We start from the raw sequence: 21,860 nt of genomic DNA on the forward strand, positions 1-21,860 counted from the left end.
ATATATCCTGCTTACTCCTCATCTAACCTTGATTGTGTGCAAGTAGATTTGATGTTCTCGGGAAGGACAAGGTTTTTTCCCCTCCTCACTGCTATTTTCTTCAGACGATAGTACCACATGCGTCAGTCACCCAGCCAATGAAGAGCTCTCTGATGAGCTCTCTGATGAATGCTGATGTGCTCAGTGGAGACTGCGGTGGACTGTCCTTGAATAAGCTATCTTTACACTGTCTGTTATGGACATGAAACGACTCCTTGTCAAAACACTCTTATCTCTTTGCTCCATCTCCTCTTGATGCCTTTTTCTTCCAGCCCCAACCTGACCATAAGATCTGGATCCTGATCCAGGACCCAATAGGAATGGATTCTACCAACTCATTCCAAATTCTTTCATCTTTGCCACATAGACGCAGCAGCCCATTTTTAATTAAACTACAGGGATATTTGTGATAATTACATATTTTTGGTTTCTCAGTATTCCCTGTGGTGTTTCTCGATTTGAAGGGATTTAGAAATTAAACCTGGCGTAGTTTCAACATTGCAGAGAATGCATGAATGTGTACTCTGATAACTCAATGTGCAGGATCAAATTGAGTGACTTTGGTCTGTGCTGTAACCTTGATCTGACATCCAGAATGTGTTGCCGCTGGGCTGGACTGCGTTCTTTTCTAAACAAACAAAGCATTTACTTATCCGCATTATTTAGGAACGGTACACTCTATTTACAAAGCCTATGTATGGGAAAATAACACTCTGGAGCGTCTGCTTAATGACTCAAATGTTAATGTCATAACGCTCCCAAAATGGCTTCTATGCTGTGTTTTGTGCAGAGCCCGGGAGATGATGAAAAGCCCCTGGATCAATAAAGGTGCAGTTAGAAGGGAATGAGTTCATTGGAGAGGCGGTGGACTTGCTCAGTCCTTGGATTATGCTGATCTCACTCACACCGTTATGTTCTCCCATCTGGAGAACCAAGTTGTATTTAATCATCAATTAGCTTTATGTCTTTTAAGAGAATGAGACGGCCTGCTGTGAAGTCTAGTCACTCGGGTCAAATGTAATCATTATGGCATTTTCCTAACATTAACATAGCTAATGCTAATAGCGGAGAAGTCATGGAATGTGTTAAACACCCTATAGGATGAACTGATAATACAGATCCTCATGCTCTCTGCTAGTCTACCTGATAATACAGATCCTCATGCTCTCTGCTAGTCTACCTGATAATACAGATCCTCATGCTCTCTGCTAGTCTACCTGATAATACAGATCCTCATGCTCTCTGCTAGTCTACCTGATAATACAGATCCGCATGCTCTCTGCTAGATGACCTGATAATACAGATCCTCATGCTCTGCTAGATGACCTGATAATACAGATCCTCATGCTCTGCTATATGACCTGTTAATACAGATCCTCATGCTCTCTGCTAGATGACCTGATAATACAGATCATCATGCTCTCTGCTAGTCTACCTGTTAATACAGATCCTCATGCTCTCTGCTAGTCTACCTGTTAATACAGATCCTCATGCTCTCTGCTAGTCTACCTGTTAATACAGATCCTCATGCTCTCTGCTAGTCTACCTGATAATACAGATCCTCATGCTCTCTGCTAGTCTACCTGTTAATACAGATCCTCATGCTCTCTGCTATATGAGCTGATAATACAGATCCTCATGCTCTCTGCTAGATGAGCTGATAATACAGATCCTCATGCTCTCTGCTAGTCTACCTGTTAATACAGATCCTCATGCTCTCTGCTAGATGACCTGATAATACAGATCCTCATGCTCTGCTATATGAGCTGATAATACAGATCCTCATGCTCTCTGCTATATGACCTGATAATACAGATCCTCATGCTCTCTGCTATATGAGCTGATAATACAGATCCTCATGCTCTGCTATATGAGCTGATAATACAGATCCTCATGCTCTGCTATATGACCTGATAATACAGATCCTCATGCTCTGCTATATGACCTGTTAATACAGATCCTCATGCTCTGCTAGATGACCTGATAATACAGATCCTCATGCTCTGCTATATGAGCTGATAATACAGATCCTCATGCTCTCTGCTAGTCTACCTGTTAATACAGATCCTCATGCTCTCTGCTAGATGACCTGATAATACAGATCCTCATGCTCTCTGCTATATGAGCTGATAATACATATCCTCATGCTCTGCTATATGAGCTGATAATACAGATCATGATGCTCTCTGCTAGATGACCTGTTAATACAGATCCTCATGCTCTGCTATATGAGCTGATAATACAGATCCTCATGCTCTGCTATATGAGCTGATAATACAGATCCTCATGCTCTCTGCTAGTCTACCTGTTAATACAGATCCTCATGCTCTCTGCTAGATGACCTGATAATACAGATCCTCATGCTCTGCTAGATGAGCTGATAATACAGATCCTCATGCTCTCTGCTAGTCTACCTGTTAATACAGATCCTCATGCTCTCTGCTAGATGACCTGATAATACAGATCCTCATGCTCTGCTAGATGACCTGATAATACAGATCCTCATGCTCTCTGCTAGTCTACCTGATAATACAGATCCTCATGCTCTCTGCTAGATGACCTGATAATACAGAACCTCATGCTCTCTGCTAGATGACCTGATAATACAGATCCTCATGCTCTCTGCTCGATCATCTGCTCTTGGTTTTGACCTCTGAGAATAGCCTCTGCTTGTTTTCCTCCTCCTCTGTACTGATAGAATACAGTAGAACCGGAGTTGTTGACGTCAGAGATTGGGTTGATTGTTATGCACACTGGAAGCACAACCCACTCTGGTCTTTAGTTGAAGTGTTGATATAGGTCTCGAGGCAGAATTCTCGCTCCTCCCTTTGCAGGTTTGTGCCAGTAAGGACTTGGTGCCAACCCCTTCACTCACTGAGAGATTGGTTCATGCAGTTTGACCATGCTCCCTGCTGTAACCTCCATGGCCGTGACGGTATCAGCTGTGCCCGTGGACAGCAGCTGTAGAGGGGGAAATACTAGCAGGCAGCTGCCCTCCCCGTTTTCTTTTTATCCCAGCATTAGCAGATTAGGCACTGGAACTAACGAGGTCATCAAACTATGATGGCTGTGCAGACTTCTGGGACTGTCGAGGGGGGAGTTAGAGCTGTATTTTCAGGGGTAATTTACTTCATTTTTCTCTCCTTGACAACTCCCACTGACTCCACTGTTCCTTAATGATTTGAATGGCATGTAGGTGTCATTTGTTTAGTGTGATCCCTTACCAGTGGCCGCTCGCTGTGGTCGACCCACACGTCTCTCTGCACGTCTTCTGATGAAGAAAGTGTCATGGGGATTTCAGGGGCCTCCGTCTGGGATCAAAGCTGTGCCCTTATCGTTTGTTACACCGTAGTCCATAGTATCTCCCTGAAAAACCTTGACAGGCAGATTACACTAGGCTAGATTTAGGAGCGACATGGTTTGTCAGATTTGGCGTGGCTTTATTGGCACAGGAATTCAAACCCACCTGCCCCTTCCCTTCCTCCTCCATGTTTCTTCCTCCTCCATGTTTCTTCCTCCTCCATGTAGAACAGTACTAGTAGTAGGCAGTAGCCTGTTTTAATCAGTATGGAATGATGCTTGAAGCAGACTACCACCTACTGTGATTCTGCTCATTACTCTTCGACACATGTGTCAAACACATTCCACGGAGTGCTGAGTGTATGCCGGTTTTCACTCCACCCTTGTACTTGATTGATGTTTTAAGGTCACTAATTAGTAAGGAACTCCCGTCATCTGGTTGTCCAGGTCTTAATTGTGGAATGAGTTTGACACCACTGCTCTATGGCCTTTGGTGCAGTGTGTGTGTTTCTACTATATCCTGTAATGTCATAGCCCAGGAACTGCTCTTTGCAGTATAGTGCACATCACCATCCATCAAGCTTGAGGCCTAGACATGGCTCAATAGAACCGTTGTAAGACACCCAACAGAAGAGGTTCGTCAGAGAAACAGGATGCAGTCTGTGTGAGAGAACAGGGGACTGTTAGTGTGTCTATCCTGTCTGCAGACAGGGATCAACCCCCATACGAAAGGTCGTAGTTCACTCCCAGCTCATCTGCCCATCTGTCTGCCCTGTAGAAGACCCCATTGGCTTTTTTTGTTTTTTCAGTCAACAAACAATTGTCTGTGGATAATATTGTAGCTGAAACCATGGCTCCTGAAACAGCCTCCAGAATTATACATGTATTTTTACATCACAATGTAGTAAGGTTATGGGACAGCAATTTCAGTTGATGGGTGATTACATTTTTGTTATCAAATTATTTTTAACAGTTGTCTAAAAATGCAACCAAGTTTCTGAAAGCATTGATGCTCAACTGAAGGATAGAGTTTTGTAGTTCCTGTGGTTGGATGACGCACCACCCACAGAGTAGCATCTGCACAAAGGAAACAGGCAAATGCAGAACATCTCTCTAAATAGTTTTGTGGTTGTGGTCTCTGGTGTAATCTCACAGGCTGCATAACAACTTGTTTTCCTTGTTTTAATATGCGGGCTAGTAAAATGTCTATTGTGTTCTAGCAGTTCACTACCTCGTAGGATCCATCCAGTAGTGACTTGAAGGCCAACAGCTTATTGTTGTAATTTGACCGTACAAAACCCTTCAGGCGTTTAGCCTTTAGTCTTCGCTTCAAAGAAGAACCTCACAGGCTCGAGTGTTGTGTGAAAGCCTCCAATAACATGGGGGGGAGAGAAACTATGACGTGACCAATTTGGGGGTTTGGTTCTCGTATTTGAATAAATACCAAATCAAATTTTATTTGTCACATACACATGGTTAGCAGATGTTAATGCGAGTGTAGCGAAATGCTTGTGCTTCTAGTTCCGACAATGCAGTGATAACCAACAAGTAATATAACTAACAATTCCAAAACTACTGTCTTATACACAGTGTAAGGGGATAAAGAATATGTACATAAGGATATATGAATGAGTGATGGTACAGAGCAGCATACAGTAGATGGTATCGAGTACAGTATATACATATGAGATGAGTATGTAGACAAAGTAAACAAAGTGGCATAGTTAAAGTGGCTAGTGATACATGTATTACATAAGGATGCAGTCGATGATATAGAGTACAGTATATACGTATGCATATGAGATGAATAATGTAGGGTAAGTAACATTATATAAGGTAGCATTGTTTAAAGTGGCTAGTGATACTGTGGTCGCGTTAATGCAGAACTCTGCGTTTTCAAATAAATAAACAATAATAAAAAAATATTAAACGCATAAGAAAGGATTTTTATAAATGCAGATCTAAAATGCTTGTGTGTAAAATCAGACTCATTTTGTGCTTCAGTAGAATGGCATTCTATCAGCAGACAGCGCTCTGACTGGTGTAGGTACTTTTCTCAGGTACTTTTCTCAGTGTAGTCTACTTTTCTCAGGTACTTTTCTCAGTGTAGTCTACTTTTCTCTGGTACTTTTCTCAGCGTAGTCTACTTTTCTCTGGTACTTTTCTCAGCGTAGTCTACTTTTCTCAGCGTAGTCTACTTTTCTCTGGTACTTTTCTCAGCGTAGTCTACTTTTCTCTGGTACTTTTCTCAGCGTAGTCTACTTTTCTCTGGTACTTTTCTCAGCGTAGTCTACCTTTCTCTGGTACTTTTCTCAGCGTAGTCTACCTTTCTCTGGTACTTTTCTCAGCGTAGTCTACCTTTCTCTGGTACTTTTCTCAGCGTAGTCTACCTTTCTCTGGTACTTTTCTCAGCGTAGTCTACCTTTCTCTGGTACTTTTCTCAGCGTAGTCTACCTTTCTCTGGTACTTTTCTCAGCGTAGTCTACCTTTCTCTGGTACTTTTCTCAGCGTAGTCTACCTTTCTCTGGTACTTTTCTCAGCGTAGTCTACCTTTCTCTTGTACTTTTCTCAGCGTAGTCTACCTTTCTCTTGTACTTTTCTCAGCGTAGTCTACCTTTCTCTGGTACTTTTCTCAGCGTAGTCTACCTTTCTCTGGTACTTTTCTCAGCGTAGTCTACCTTTCTCTGGTACTTTTCTCAGCGTAGTCTACCTTTCTCTGGTACTTTTCTCAGCGTAGTCTACCTTTCTCTGGTACTTTTCTCAGCGTAGTCTACCTTTCTCTGGTACTTTTCTCAGCGTAGTCTACCTTTCTCTGGTACTTTTCTCAGCGTAGTCTACCTTTCTCTGGTACTTTTCTCAGCGTAGTCTACCTTTCTCTGGTACTTTTCTCAGCGTAGTCTACCTTTCTCTGGTAAAATGCCAGATTAACTTCAAGAAAAACATTAAATGTAGCTGGCTGCATTCTTTCTATAATAAACATTTAGCAATATGATGGACATGCATCGTTTTAACAAAAAATACCTTGCTCTTTCATTGTCATCCCATTTACTTGTGTTGCACTTTTGTTGTCATCTGAAGAAAATGTATGTATTTTATGCCGAATGTGTTGCAGGAAAACTATAGTTCCACTCCCCTGATCACTCTATTGAAGCAAAAAACTATTGACTTTATATATAAAACGCAGGTGAACATGTTTAAAATGCAGATTTTGTGATGGTCTGCGTTTTGACAATGGAGATTTCTGAACTCATAACATTACCTCTGGAATACAGCGGACTATGCTTAGCAAATAGCGAGTAGCCTATACGGACAACTGTATCAGTTCTCTGTTATGGAATTGTACTCATTTCCTACTAGAGATTTATCATGTCATACTATTTGCAGATGAAATAGTTGCATAATGCACAAATGAGTAAACAAATCTAGGCCTAGCGTTAGCAAATTACCCATAAAGCTAGCATGTTTTTCAGCTTCTTGTCTACACATTGGCTATCCCAATCACCTTTTTGTAGTCCTGGAATGATAGGGGTGTGTTTGGGTGGGATTTCATCCTGCTGAGCAGTGGATGGTGGCTTCCTGGTTTGTTGTCAGGTTTTTCCCTTTGGTGTGAGAAGGTTTATGACTATAGAGAGGGCGGGGAGACAGAATCCTTCCAGGCTCAGCACAGCTTATCTGGATTTCTGCTCCCAGACTCAGCCTCTCTCTCTCTCTCTGAGCTTGAGTGGGTGACCTTGACAAGAATGTGGCTTATTATTGTAATCGATGCCTTTGTTTTGTAATGACTTTCTGTCAGAGTGGGAGGCTGGGCATGGGGGAGGGAATATCCAGTATTTTCCACCACACAGATGGGACTTTGTTGGAACAGGTCAGGGTAGTATTGACATTTGTGTTTCTTATAACAAGGCCAGACTCAATTCGTTGGATATTCACAGTAAATATTTAGTTGATAATGAAAAAGAGCTGTAACGATATTAGTATCGCAATATGTTTTCCATGGCAAAAAGGAAAACACGAACACTTTTAAAAACCTGCTATATGTTAAATGTGTGCTATAGCTTGGAAAATAAATAAATGTGACTCTGGAAGACAACATAATTATGTTTATTTTCAGCATTAGGGTTGTTTCCATAAATAGAGTAAATCCACTTCGCGTTTTGTTTCCTTGCCATGATACTAAGGAGTATTGAGATACTGGTATCGTCCCGGCCCTATAACCAAGGCTTCCCAGCAGCAGAATCACATTGTTCTGTTGTTTAACTACCAGTAGCACTATGAATGGAACTCCACACTGCCAAGCGTGCGAACTCGGCAAGGGAAATACTTCCTCTTTCTCTTATAGCAGTGGGGGAGTAAATGGTTGCAGGCAATTTCCCACGCAGTCATCCACCACCTTGTTCTGCAGCAGTACATAGTTGCTACTAAGGGAAGAAGGAGGCCTTCTCTGCTTCCAGTCTTCACAATATATCCTCTGACTCCAGCCTACCACACCATACTCCAGTCCTGCCCAACCCCCCACCCTGACAGCTAGCAAACAATACCAGGCACAGGCACAGCCAGCTGCGCCGGAGGAAAGTGGGAGGTTTGGGGGGCAGGGTCAAGCTGGATCTAACTTTGACAAGAGAATAGTGTACCAAAACACCTGCTGGGTGCAAGCCAGCCAACCAGCCAGCCAGACACATCTCAGAGCTGAGGTACAGCAGGCAGTCCACCTCCCTGAAAATGAGTTTATGTTAGCAAATTAGAATGAGCTTTCCCCAAGCGGTGAGAATTAGTCTATTGCCAGGATGCTGTTGTGGCTAAGGGAGAAAGACTGTCACCTCATGGAACTGGGGTCTTGCTCTCTTAGCTACAGATCGGTGCTTTAGAGTCAGGTTGGGAGATATTAACGTCAAGCACATTTTACCTCCCTAGTTGGAATTGATGTTTGATTGGCGTGATCAAACTAGGTCTTTTCCGTAGAAGTAGTTATCATGGCAGTTTATTTGTAATGTTTTCTATTTGTCTGGCCGAGTTTTTCCTCAACCCTTGGACACAGTAGAAGCTGTAGTATGGCCTTCACGATGAGCCATTGCAATACTTTGACAATCCCAAGGAGGTTATTTATTGTGGAACAGCATGGTCAGTCCCGGCTGATTTGATGGAAGTCTACATCTGAATGGTAAGCTGGTTGTTGTGCCGCCTACAGATAAGATGCTTAGACTCACTCACTCACTCACTCACTCACTCACTCACTCACTCACTCACTCACTCACTCACAACTTAAAAGTTCTTCTTCTTCCGAAAGGGTGGAATAGAGTCGCTTGAGGAATGTGTTGCCCGTCTGGATGCCCCAACGAGGCACCGCTTTTAGACTGGGTGTTTAATCTTTCATTGTCGATGTTGAAAGTGCTAAATTAGTGGTTGCTAATTTCCCCCTCTCTTCTTTCTGCCTGACCTAGCTGCCTCAGAGGCGTCAGTGCCGTTTATGATTTAGGCTGAGCTGTGTTGTGCTTCGGGGCCTTCAATGTTTTGCAAGAATTTTGGCTCAATTGTTTGTTTGATGTGCCTGTCTGTTAGGCTTGTAGCGATTTAAATGAGCTTTTGTGTGAGTTTGTCTCCATTAGAGCAGACAATCTGTTTCTCTGAACGCAGAGCTACTAAAGGTAGAAATGATGGATGTAAATGTCAGTACATTCTGCTGCTGACTAACCAGCCCTCATTAACCAGGTCAACAAACGGTACGTTTTTCCCCCCCAAAAATGAAATACAGTGACCAACAGAAAATATGATGCATGTATATAAGGGTTGGACTTAATGAAAACATTCAACAATAGTAAGACTATCGTCTGACGGGGCCTAATGAAGTAGCTAATAAAAAGCCATTTTCAAACATTTGCCAAAATTCAGTTTGTAGGAGTTGGAAATAGTGCAGCGGTTCTGTATGTGACAGCAATGAAGCTCTCTGTTAGAAACCTAGAATGAGGGGAATTCAATAGCAACAATTAGGATGGGTTGCTCCCGATTTGGCGTTTCGGTCGAAGGCATTGAATCTCCGTGCAAGATAGTACCTGGTTCTATTCCAGGCTGTATCACATCCGGCCGTGTTTGGGAGTCACATAGAGCAACGCACAGTTGGCCCAGCGTCGTCCGGGTTTGGGAGTCACATAGAGCAACGCACAATTGGCCCAGCGTTGTCCGGGTTTGGCCGGAGTAGGCAGTCATTGTAAATAAGAATTTGTTCTTAACTGACTTGCCTAGTTAAATAAAGGTTAAATTAAAAAAATTACAAAAATTGAGAAATTCTCACACTGACAGGTGATAGGCTTTTCCATTCCTCAAACTAGTCTCCGTATGCTGTGTGATGATGAGATACGTGATGACTAACAAATACCTCCCTTATCCACACACTGTCTTGGGCCTTCTGTCTGCCTCGGTCACCTTCACTCTCATTCACACTTGTTGTAGGACAGGGAGGAATCTAGTGTCTATGTGAAGCACCTGCTGTTCTTTCATCACTGAATACAGATGTCTCTTCAGGTAAAGCTCTTCACATCTGCCTCAAGTGGCTCCTCTGGCTGGTTTACCTTCCCTGCCTCTGCTTTAGCCCTGGGCAACATTGGGTAGGTGGTGGTGTCAGGTTGACACTGTCTTTGTTTGCTTAGGAAGAGTTCCTTAATTTGCAAGGAAGTGCTATGTTTCGTTCCACTTAGTAACAGGTGAGCTGCAGCCCAAAGCGATTGTTAAGGACTGTTAGATTGATGGGAGCCCACATGGTACATTCACATCTCATATTTGTGGGGCGGCAGGTAGCCTAGTGGTTAGAGCGTTAGACTAGTAACCGAAAGGATGCAAGATCGAATCCCTGAGCCGACAAGGTAAAAATCTGTTGTTCTGCCCCTGAACAAGGCAGTTAACTCACTGTTCCTAGGCCGTCATTGAAAATAAGAATGTGTACTTAACTGACTTGCCTAGTTAAATAAAGGTAATAAAAAAATGTTTGGTTTTTTAGATGTGTTCTTATCTCAGATTCCCCTGTTTGGCTCACCTAGTCACAGTTTCTTAATCTAGGTTGTCTTGATTGGCTTCTAGGCTACATTCTAGTTACTTTAAATATATGATCTGAAGGTATGCCTTGATGTTCTTGTAAAGATTGTCAGAAGTAGAATTGTAATATATTTTTTTTTTCATCTAGGCTAGTAGCCGGAACACCATATCAGCCATCTTGTTTGATGTAGCCCATTCAATCTCCGGGAGAAAACATCCACTTGAAACCTGGGCACAGGCCTATACATTCAAAGGAGCCATATGGCATAGAGCATATTTATTGTGTATGTTATTTACATGAAATGAGCAACTGGCTTACTGTTCATGGTTATGGGTGACTGAATTCACAGCTTAGTTTCTCTTCTGTTTTATTTCTGAGTGTTACAAGTGTGGTCCTAAAAGCCTACAGTTAGCAGCTGAAACAGAGTTGCCTAGAAACCGAAAGTGCCCGTTTAGCAGCTGGTGTTAATGGGTCTACTTCAGGTTGTTTGTACTCTCTGTGTAGTTCTCTTGCAGTGTCTGGAAGCTTCAGTGTCTGCAATATTGTCAAGCAGCCTTAAACAGTCTAGCTCTCTGGAAGCTTGCTACATCCAAGGTTGTCATACTAGGCTTTCATTCACCTCAAATGTGAGGGGTATAACCATTTTTTAGTTTTCTGAGGATCATTGGTTCGCTATAGGTACTGCGATTTGTGCACTCGTCCAAGTCTATCTTTTGCATATGAGTCACCTCAATCAATGCAGTACTAGAGAATCTGTAAGTAGGCTAACATGGCTTGAGAGGATCAAATGACTTACCCGAGACGTAGTGTCCTCATTGAAACTGCAGCATAGGGACACAATCAGTGGCAATATTCACATTAGCGTTTGATTGCAGGATGGCTTTATTTCAAGAGAACATCAAGCACAGCTGTTGTCATCCACTGTCTTGTACCAGGAAACTAGGCTACTGTGTGTTAAAGTAAACATGAAGATGTACTGACTAATCTAATAAGGAACATGGCTGCTGTTCTCCATGAACCACTGTGCTTGACTGGTAGCCGATGATGCAGAGAGGGGGACTGGTAGCCGATGATGCAGAGAGGGGGACTGGCTCAGTCATTCAGGTGATGGGTGACGTCACCTCTGGCCTGACTCCAGGGAAGCCACCGATCCACAAAGCACTTTCCCTGGCATCAAAATGAATTGTAGAACTGAAGTGGAAACATGCAGTTTGGTAATTATCTAAGACTACGGGCAGTTTCTTTCCTGCTTTATCAATCATATCCTCTTACCTCTGAGAACTCACACGTTTCCTCCTCTTTGCTTTCGTTCTTTCTTTCTCTGGTGTTAAGATTGAATTCCTCATACCTCACCCACGCTGAAAATGGATACGGATGACTGTTCAATGCTCAACATACCTCGTAGGAACTGATGTTTTGCATAAGCCAGGGGACCGTGTTTGAGGTCTGGAGTTGTTTGTTGCGGAGTTTCAACAGGGCAGGAGGCATTACAGTTGATGGCATAACCTTGTTACTGTCTCTATGGGATTTGCCGTTTCATTCTTTTTCATCCTATTGTACACTTAAGTAGGATCAGTCATTCAGAAAAACTAGACCCAATATTTATGTCCCTGAGTGTAAGCAAATGACTAATTACTGGGACGCTCCATCACAGAGCTTGCCTTCATTCCTGGGATGCTCCAACACAGAGCTTGCCTTCATTACTGGGACGCTCCAACACAGAGCTTGCCTTCATTACTGGGACGCTCCAACACAGAGCTTGCCTTCATTACTGGGACGCTCCAACACAGAGCTTGCCTTCCATTACTGGGACGCTCCAACACAGAGCTTGCCTTCCATTACTGGGACGCTCCAACACAGAGCTTGCCTTCATTACTGGGATGCTCCAACACAGAGCTTGTCTTCATTACTGGGATGCTCCAACACAGAGCTTGCCTTCCATTACTGGGACGCTCCAACACAGAGCTTGTCTTCCATTACTGGGACGCTCCAACACAGAGCTTGTCTTCCATTACTGGGATGCTCCAACACAGAGCTTGTCTTCCATTACTGGGATGCTCCAACACAGAGCTTGTCTTCCATTACTGGGATGCTCCAACACAGAGCTTGCCTTCCATTACTGGGACGCTCCAACACAGAGCTTGCCTTCCATTACTGGGACGCTCCAACACAGAGCTTGCCTTCATTACTGGGACGCTCCAACACAGAGCTTGCCTTCCATTACTGGGATGCTCCAACACAGAGCTTGCCTTCCATTACTGGGACGCTCCAACACAGAGCTTGCCTTCATTACTGGGACGCTCCAACACAGAGCTTGCCTTCATTACTGGGACGCTCCAACACAGAGCTTGCCTTCCATTACTGGGACGCTCCAACACAGAGCTTGCCTTCCATTACTGGGATGCTCCAACACAGAGCTTGCCTTCCATTACTGGGACGCTCCAACACAGAGCTTGTCTTCATTACTGGGATGCTCCAACACAGAGCTTGCCTTCCATTACTGGGACGCTCCAACACAGAGCTTGTCTTCATTACTGGGATGCCCCAACACAGAGCTTGTCTTCCATTACTGGGATGCCCCAACACAGAGCTTGCCTTCCATTACTGGGATGCCCCAACACAGAGCTTGTCTTCCATTACTGGGATGCCCCAACACAGAGCTTGCCTTTCATTACTGGGATGCTCCAACACAGAGCTTGTCTTCATTACTGGGATGCCCCAACACAGAGCTTGCCTTCATTACTGGGATGCCCCAACACAGAGCTTGCCTTCCATTACTGGGACGCTCCAACACAGAGCTTGCCTTCATTACTGGGATGCCCCAACACAGAGCTTGTCTTCCATTACTGGGATGCCCCAACACAGAGCTTGTCTTCATTACTGGGACGCTCCAACACAGAGCTTGCCTTCATTACTGGGACGCTCCAACACAGAGCTTGCCTTCATTACTGGGACGCTCCAACACAGAGCTTGTCTTCATTACTGGGATGCCCCAACACAGAGCTTGTCTTCATTACTGGGACGCTCCAACACAGAGCTTGTCTTCATTACTGGGATGCTCCAACACAGAGCTTGTCTTCATTACTGGGAGGCTCCAACACAGAGCTTGCCTTCCATTACTGGGATGCTCCAACACAGAGCTTGCCTTCCATTACTGGGACGCTCCAACACAGAGCTTGCCTTCCATTACTGGGATGCTCCAACACAGAGCTTGCCTTCCATTACTGGGATGCCCCAACACAGAGCTTGCCTTCCATTACTGGGACGCTCCAACACAGAGCTTGTCTTCCATTACTGGGATGCCCCAACACAGAGCTTGTCTTCATTACTGGGAGGCTCCAACACAGCTTGCCTTCCAGTCCAAACAGCCTGATTTTGATTCAGCTTGCGTTGTTGTTCCTTTCAGAGGACTATCTGATTTTGCCGTTCTGATACGGTTATTCGATCCACAAAAGAGAACCCATCTGGTCCAAGGCAAGCTCCGAGGTTTTGCTAAATGAGATAAAGATTAGGTTAACTACTCCCTTTTCCAAAACACTAATTGTTCCCTCTGAGAAACAAAGCTGGGTCTTGTCTTTGTGTTTTGTCACTGTTGTATCTCTGGATGAGTTTGTACTGTAGCTAAGTTGATTCAATTTGGGGTTCAAATGAATTTACAGCCAGTTGATTCATCTGGGATATCTCAACCTGTCAATCTAGAAGTATGCCTACGTTGTTTCCAGAAAGCATAGCCTACTCTTCTGTACTGGTGGATCCTACTTACTCAACCTTTGTCATGGGGTGGATCCTACTTACTCAACCTTTGTCATGGGGTGGATCCTACTTACTCAACCTTTGTCATGGGGTGGATCCTACTTACTCAACCTTTGTGGGGGATCCTACTTACTCAACCTTTGTCATGGGGGATCCTACTTACTCAACCTTTGTCATGGGGGGATCCTACTCAACCTTTGTCATGGGGGATCCTACTTACTCAACCTTTGTCATGGGGGATCCTACTTACTCAACCTTTGTCATGGGGTGGATCCTACTTACTCAACCTTTGTCATGGGGTGGATCCTACTTACTCAACCTTTGTCATGGGGTGGATCCTACTTACTCAACCTTTGTCATGGGGTGGATCCTACTTACTCAACCTTTGTCATGGGGTGGATCCTACTTACTCAACCTTTGTCATGGGGTGGATCCTACTTACTCAACCTTTGTCATGGGGTGGATCCTACTTACTCAACCTTTGTCATGGGGTGGATCCTACTTACTCAACCTTTGTCATGGGGTGGATCCTACTTACTCAACCTTTGTCATGGGGTGGATCCTACACTTTAGCACAGGTACTTCCTGTTTTGAGTTTCTGCCTATAGAATGGGGAGGAGCAACCCAGACAGGTGTGTTGATATTTACAGCATAAATCCCTTTGTAATCCTTGCCCTAGCCATAAGCTCAGTTTCTAAATCCCAATTCCAATAAACAAATTGAAGCCAAGGTTTATGTTCGGCAAAAAGTGCAGCAGCATCCCCAGTCGGAAAATTACTGTGAGAAGATGAACTGAAAATCCATGCAGAGATTTTCCTCTCAATCTAATACATTTAGTCATTCTGTCAGCAACTTGGTATGCTCCACATCACTCCCCAATCCATTCAAAATCCTTTCACTCAGCTAAACATCTTTCTTAGCCATTGTGGCTTTCTCAAGAAATTGGCATGGGGCTGTTTTTGAAGGGAGGGCTCGCGTGACACTGCAGAAACCTCTCAAACATTGTGGTTTGGGAGTTTTTATAAACCAGACTGTAAATCCTGTGGGAGGGTAAAGCTACTCAATTCAGTGTTGGCTGAGTGGTGAGGCAGAGACTTGTTTAATCTATCAGTTTTGTCCTTTCCTCAGCATGCAGCTTTTGGAACCCCAGAATGGACAAGCACTTCACTGTGTGTGTGTACAGCCTGCCACGGAATGAAAGTGTTTGTTGTTTTGTGCGGAGTATGAGGGAACCTACAAATAGAGTTAGTCATTTCTTGTCGTTTCCCTGCGCCTCTGGTTCAGGAGGACGTCCTTCCCATTTCATTCTCCTTAGTCATTCAATACATGAAGCAACTTATCAATGAAAGTAGTCTAAATGTATCAGGTCATTTATCATGGTTTTTTATATTCTTGGACAGGCATGGTGAATAGAATTTCACAGTCCCGTATCATTCAGACAGTAAGATCGTTCAAGAGTATCTAAATCGTTATCACCCTCAGAGATCCTCAAGTTGGTGATGTACCCAACTGTTCCAGCCTCTCACCACGCACAGGAAACAACCATGCTTTCATGCCTCTCTGCTCTCATAGAGGATCACTTAACATTTGCCTTGAACTTAAGTGGAACAAGCAATAATGCAAAATGTGCTTGTCTGTTCTGTTCACCATTCAGCCCTGTGCCTAAGTGAACACCACTACTGTACTATGCTCGAAGTACAGAGGATGTTAATGGATTTGTGACCTTTAAACTCTTCAGTTCAGAGGTTGGCTAGGTTAATCCACTGTGAACATGAGAACATTTACTCCAGTATTAAAATCCCTATAGAATTTCTTAGACATGATTTACACAACAGCCAACAGACTCTGAGACCCCAGTACCCAGCGTCTTAAAGGAGATTCTGTTGAGGCCCGAGCACCCAGCGTCTTAAAGGAGATTCTGTTGAGGCCCCAGCGTCTTAAAGGAGATTCTGTTGAGGCCCCAGCGTCTTAAAGGAGATTCTGTTGAGGCCCCAGTGTCTTAAAGGAGATTCTGTTGAGGCCTCAGCTCCCAGCATCTTAAAGGAGCTCTCTGAGACCTTGTGGTGAAGAAAATACCTCTCCTACTGATGCTTAGTGGTTGCCATCTGGGGAATCCTTTTAATTCAACACTTCCTGGACACTTAACCTGTCATCTTCACCCTGTTGTTTCTGTTGTTTCCATGCCACCACAACGGCCTCATTAATTTCCCAGGGATCTAAAGGAGGCCGTAAAATGAGTCACAGCCCAACTTGTGATGATACTTGCCTCCAATTTACAAAGGAAATATGATCGAGGAAGAGCGGCCGATTCTCTCCAGGGTAGTTTATTTTAGCCCTCTGTAGCCGCTTCTTTTATTTACTTTCCATCTAGCCGATCTAGAAATCAAGAATGAGCAATGAGCGGACTGCAGGGTAGAAAATAATATTATTCTGCAGAAAGTTGCAGGACTAGCCAACTTCTGTAATGCCTGTCTGGAAACGTGGTTTGAGAAACAAAGTGCATTAGAAGAGTTCTGTTCTGTTCTGTTTGCGTCTGTCTTTACATGGCTTTCACTTTGAGGATAGGGTTCTTTGTGTAGGCTTGTCTGCTGGCTCACTGTGTCTCCATAAGGCCCAGGAACAGAACAGGTTGACAGCAGGCTGATTACCTGTCCTGTCCCATTCACTCAGCACACTGAGCCACAGTTTGGCCACGTCATGCATCATAAACTGACACCGAGTGATTACGATGTCATTAGGCCCCTCTCACCGCAGCTCGCCGCCACATTGATTTGCTAGCTCCTCTCTCCTAGGAGTGAACAAATACCTTTCGGAGGCTAGTAGGGAGAAATGGCCTTTCAAGCGCATTTCAAAAGCCATTTGGAAAGATTCATATATTTTACAGGAGAAATAATAATGTACATATATTGTCTCCCCACAAATATACCTACAGATCAAACTGGAATGATGGTATTCTGAGTATTGGGGCTCCATTCTGTCACATGGTTCCGGCCACATTCTGTCACACGGTTCTGGGTTAAAGTTTGGACAACTACTCATTCAAGGGTTTTTCTTTTTTACTATTTTCTACATTGTAGAATAATAGGGCAGACCCAAACTACGATAGAACACATATGGAATCATATAGTAACCAAAAAAGTATTAAACAAATCAAAATATATTTTATATTAGAGTTTCTTCAAAGTAGCCACCCTTTGCCTTGATGACAGCATTGCACTCTCTTGCCATTCTCTTAACCTCTCTAGAGAGCGTGGGACGGTAGCGTCCCACCTGGCCAACATCCAGTGAAATTGCAGAGGGATTGGATGGAGTTTGGTTGAAAAATGTATCTATCCTTAATTTCCCCAAAAGATGCACTCTTAGCTTTCATTCTACACCCAGTTTAATATGCTCCTATGAACTTCTCATGTTGATTCTCAGGGGTCCTTTTACATGGAAATGCATAAAAGTGGTGGCAGGCAAATTGTTGTATTTAAACATTAGTCATGCGGTCAATAGGCCTATAAGCTGCATGTCAATTGTTATTTACTCAAGCCTAATTGGATCCTGCATTTGCAAAAAAAATACAAAATGGAGCAGGGAGTGGTTTGCCCAATTAATGCACAGTGTTTGGCTGTGCCCTGTTCCTCACGCAGATCAGAGCTAATCATTTTGAAGCACTCTAATGTTGACTGCCTTGAATTAATGAGCACTGAGCTCAGTGTCACCATGGAGCTTAAATCAGCCAGTATCGCTCTCGCGCGGTGTATCTCTCTCTCTGATGCATTGAGCGCGCACACACAGTCTCCCTATTCCCTGTATCGTCATAGTGCCTCAGAATCAATTACTGTCCCTCGCCGCCTGTTCCTTCACCACAACCAAGTCTTTAATTGAGGGGATTGGGGAGCGAGTCCATGAGATGATGCAGTGTCAGATCTGGCTGAATTAGTGATGATCAGTCCATGATGATGTGGTGTCAGATCTGGCTGAATTAGTGATGATCAGTCCATGAGATGATGCGGTGTCAGATCTGGCTGAATTAGTGATGATCAGTCCATGAGATGATGCGGTGTCAGATCTGGCTGAATTAGTGATGATCAGTCCATGAGATGATGTGGTGTCAGATCTGGCTGAATTAGTGATGATCAGTCCATGAGATGATGCGGTGTCAGATCTGGCTGAATTAGTGATGATCAGTCCATGAGATGATGCGGTGTCAGATCTGGCTGAATTAGTGATGATCAGTCCATGAGATGATGTGGTGTCAGATCTGGCTGAATTAGTGATGATCAGTCCATGAGATGATGCGGTGTCAGATCTGGCTGAATTAGTGATGATCAGTCCATGTGATGATGCGGTGTCAGATCTGGCTGAATTAGTGATGATCAGTCCATGAGATGATGCGGTGTCAGATCTGGCTGAATTAGTGATGATCAGTCCATGAGATGATGCGGTGTCAGATCTGGCTGAATTAGTGATGATCAGTCCATGAGATGATGCGGTGTCAGATCTGGCTGAATTAGTGATGATCAGTCCATGAGATGATGTGGTGTCAGATCTGGCTGAATTAGTGATGATCAGTCCATGAGATGATGTGGTGTCAGATCTGGCTGAATTAGTGATGATCAGTCCATGAGATGATGCGGTGTCAGATCTGGCTGAATTAGTGATGATCAGTCCATGAGATGATGCGGTGTCAGATCTGGCTGAATTAGTGATGATCAGTCCATGAGATGATGCGGTGTCAGATCTGGCTGAATTAGTGATGATCAGTCCATGAGATGATGTGGTGTCAGATCTGGCTGAATTAGTGATGATCAGTCCAGTCAGATCTCCATGTCCATGATGATGGTGTCAGATCTGGCTGAATTAGTGATGATCAGTCCATGAGATGATGCGGTGTCAGATCTGGCTGAATTAGTGATGATCAGTCCATGATGATGTGGTGTCAGATCTGGCTGAATTAGTGATGATCAGTCCATGTGATGATGGTGTCAGATCTGGCTGAATTAGTGATGATCAGTCCATGTGATGATGTGGTGTCAGATCTGGCTGAATTAGTGATGATCAGTCCATGTGATGATGCGGTGTCAGATCTGGCTGAATTAGTGATGATCAGTCCATGTGATGATGCGGTGTCAGATCTGGCTGAATTAGTGATGATCAGTCCATGTGATGATGCGGTGTCAGATCTGGCTGAATTAGTGATGATCAGTCCATGTGATGATGCGGTGTCAGATCTGTGTGGCAAGAGAAGAGCGGGAGAGAGGAGAGGAGAGGGAGACCAACACAGTCTCTCGCTCCTTCTCTGACCGCCAGTGGTTGGGATTGAAGCAGTTCAATGCCTTCCTGTCTGCTAATCATGGTGGTGGAGCAGAGAGAGGAAGGAGAGAGAGGGGCCAAGTCCACACAACCACCCTTTGACTAATCAAGGCATCAGTTTACATCAAGGCCTTACTGGCATTCCTGGATGTCTCCCATGCGTTGAGACGCACTTCCTCTCTGTGGCACACAGTATCTGCTGCTGTATACAGAGCTTTTTAAGTGATGTGTCTCGTGTCTTCCCCCTTCTCTGTTGCAGATGGAATCTCCTGTCTCCACACCGGCCCCTCCCGCCCTCCACCTCCTGGCCGCCGTAGGCGACAACATCGCGTCCCCGTGCGAGCAGATAATGGTGCGCACGCGCTCGGTGGCGTCCAACACATCAGACGCGTCCCTGGCCACGGAGCCCGATTGCCTTGGTCCCTGCGAGCCCGGGACTAGCGTCAACCTGGAGGGCATTGTGTGGCAAGAGACCGAAGACGGTGAGTAGGCTAACATTAGCCACTGCATAGCTGGTGTTCCTTTTGAACAGACAGAACAGCTGTGTTGTATTGGGCCTCAACATGTTTTGTTCAGTCTGGGCCTTGAAGATAACAGAAAGCACTTGTTTTACTCTGCCCACGGGTAAAGACGCACAAGTGCATCACCTCTAACATTGGCTCATTCAAGCCTTCCACTGAAGTCAAAGTTCAAGGTCTGTTGTTATTATTGTCCCACTAGCTTTCTCAGGAATTTGCCTAAAGGTTCATGTTATGCTGCAAAGACTGACCTATTGAAGGTCTCCTGACTCAAACCATGACCGGTGAAGCTGCTTTCAGTCAATGAAATCACACAACTGTGGGCGGGTTTGGCCTCTTTACATTCCATGTTACACAATTCGGCCAATTTTAGCAGTAGTTGGCACTTGGCAGGTAGATGGGATCTTCTTGGATAGAAAGATGGGCAGTTCCTGGATGGCCTTAATAATTTATTAATATCCATACTCAACAGAACCCCTGGCTACATAAAGCCAGACTTCTTTTCAACTCTGCCTGATGGGTAGTAGGCCATTGGCAACTCTCCCACAACGTCGGTCTGAGTGAAATGCTACTTCTTTGATCACACACATGCAATACATTAATTTCATTTGAAATGTGTATCACCAGCAGACCCAGTTTACAGGGCCTGAATAACTTCCCCTAATCTTCTGTCACACATGCAAAATAATGCAAACACCTAATCTTCAAAGCGGTGCATGTTCAATCGCTCGGTAGGCATGCTGGGTACAAATCGCCCACACAGCCACAGTCAGTGCGCCCTTCGATGCGCTTGTTCTGAGCCACTGAATATAAAGGCCGCCGCCTCATCAACATTCCCAGTCCTCCATGGTGGCTCCAGCCGTGGGCACTAGGTCTTATTCATCCCAGTCCTCCATGGTGGCTCCAGCCGTGGGCACTGGGTCTTACTCATCCCAGTCCTCCATGGCGGCTCCAGCCGTGGGCACTGGGTCTTATTCATCCCAGTCCTCCATGGCGGCTCCAGCCGTGGGCACTGGGTCTTATTCATCCCAGTCCTCCATGGCGGCTCCAGCCGTGGGCACTGGGTCTTATTCATCCCAGTCCTCCATGGCGGCTCCAGCCGTGGGCACTGGGTCTTATTCATCCCAGTCCTCCATGGCGGCTCCAGCCGTGGGCACTGGGTCTTATTCATCCCAGTCCTCCATGGCGGCTCCAGCCGTGGGCACTGGGTCTTATTCATCCCAGTCCTCCATGGCGGCTCCAGCCGTGGGCACTGGGTCTTATTCATCCCAGTCCTCCATGGTGGCTCCAGCCGTGGGCACTGGGTCTTATTCATCCCAGTCCTCCATGGCGGCTCCAGCCTCAGGGAGAGCACACAGCCAGCTGCCCCTTGACTCGGTCTCCCAGCAAGGGAAGAGAACGCGACTGCCGGGTCAGGAAGGTTGTTGGGAAGATGAGGAGGAAGCTCCAGACAAGGCTACAACATCTGTTAGTGACATGTCTGTAGCTGCAAGCCAGCACCTACTATGAGTGCTGTTTGGTTCGCTCTCCCTGGGTGCTGTTTCAAATCAAATGTATTTGTCACATACACATGGTTATAAGATGTTAAAGCGAGTGTAGCGAAATGCTTGTGCTTCTAGTTCCGACAATGCAGTAATAACCAACAAGTAATCTAACCTAACAATTCCAAAACTACTACCTTATACACACAAGTGTAAAGGGATAAAGAATATGTACATAAAGATATATGAATGAGTGATGGTACAGAACGGCATAGGCAAGATACAGTAGATGGTATCGAGTACAGTATATACATATGAGATGAGTAATGTAGGGTATGTAAACATTATATTAAGTAACATTGTTTAAAGTGGCTAGTGATATCAACCCTCCAGGCAAGCTTCAATGCCATACAACTCTCCTTCCATGGCCTCCAATTGCTCTTA

At 44.7% G+C, this 21,860-nt stretch overlaps 1 protein-coding gene across 1 annotated transcript in view; it reads left to right on the top strand.

The window, feature by feature from the left end:
- The window catches only part of LOC118375667 (zinc finger protein 609), a 99,732-nt gene that overhangs the window by 40,225 nt on the left and 37,647 nt on the right, over positions 1-21,860 (top strand). The window contains 1 exon segment of the mRNA XM_052509238.1: positions 19,677-19,899. Within this exon segment, the coding sequence (XP_052365198.1) occupies positions 19,677-19,899 (223 nt within the window).

The sequence above is a fragment of the Oncorhynchus keta genome, unplaced genomic scaffold (assembly GCF_023373465.1).
Source record: "Oncorhynchus keta strain PuntledgeMale-10-30-2019 unplaced genomic scaffold, Oket_V2 Un_contig_4255_pilon_pilon, whole genome shotgun sequence".
Lineage (NCBI taxonomy): Eukaryota > Metazoa > Chordata > Actinopteri > Salmoniformes > Salmonidae > Oncorhynchus > Oncorhynchus keta.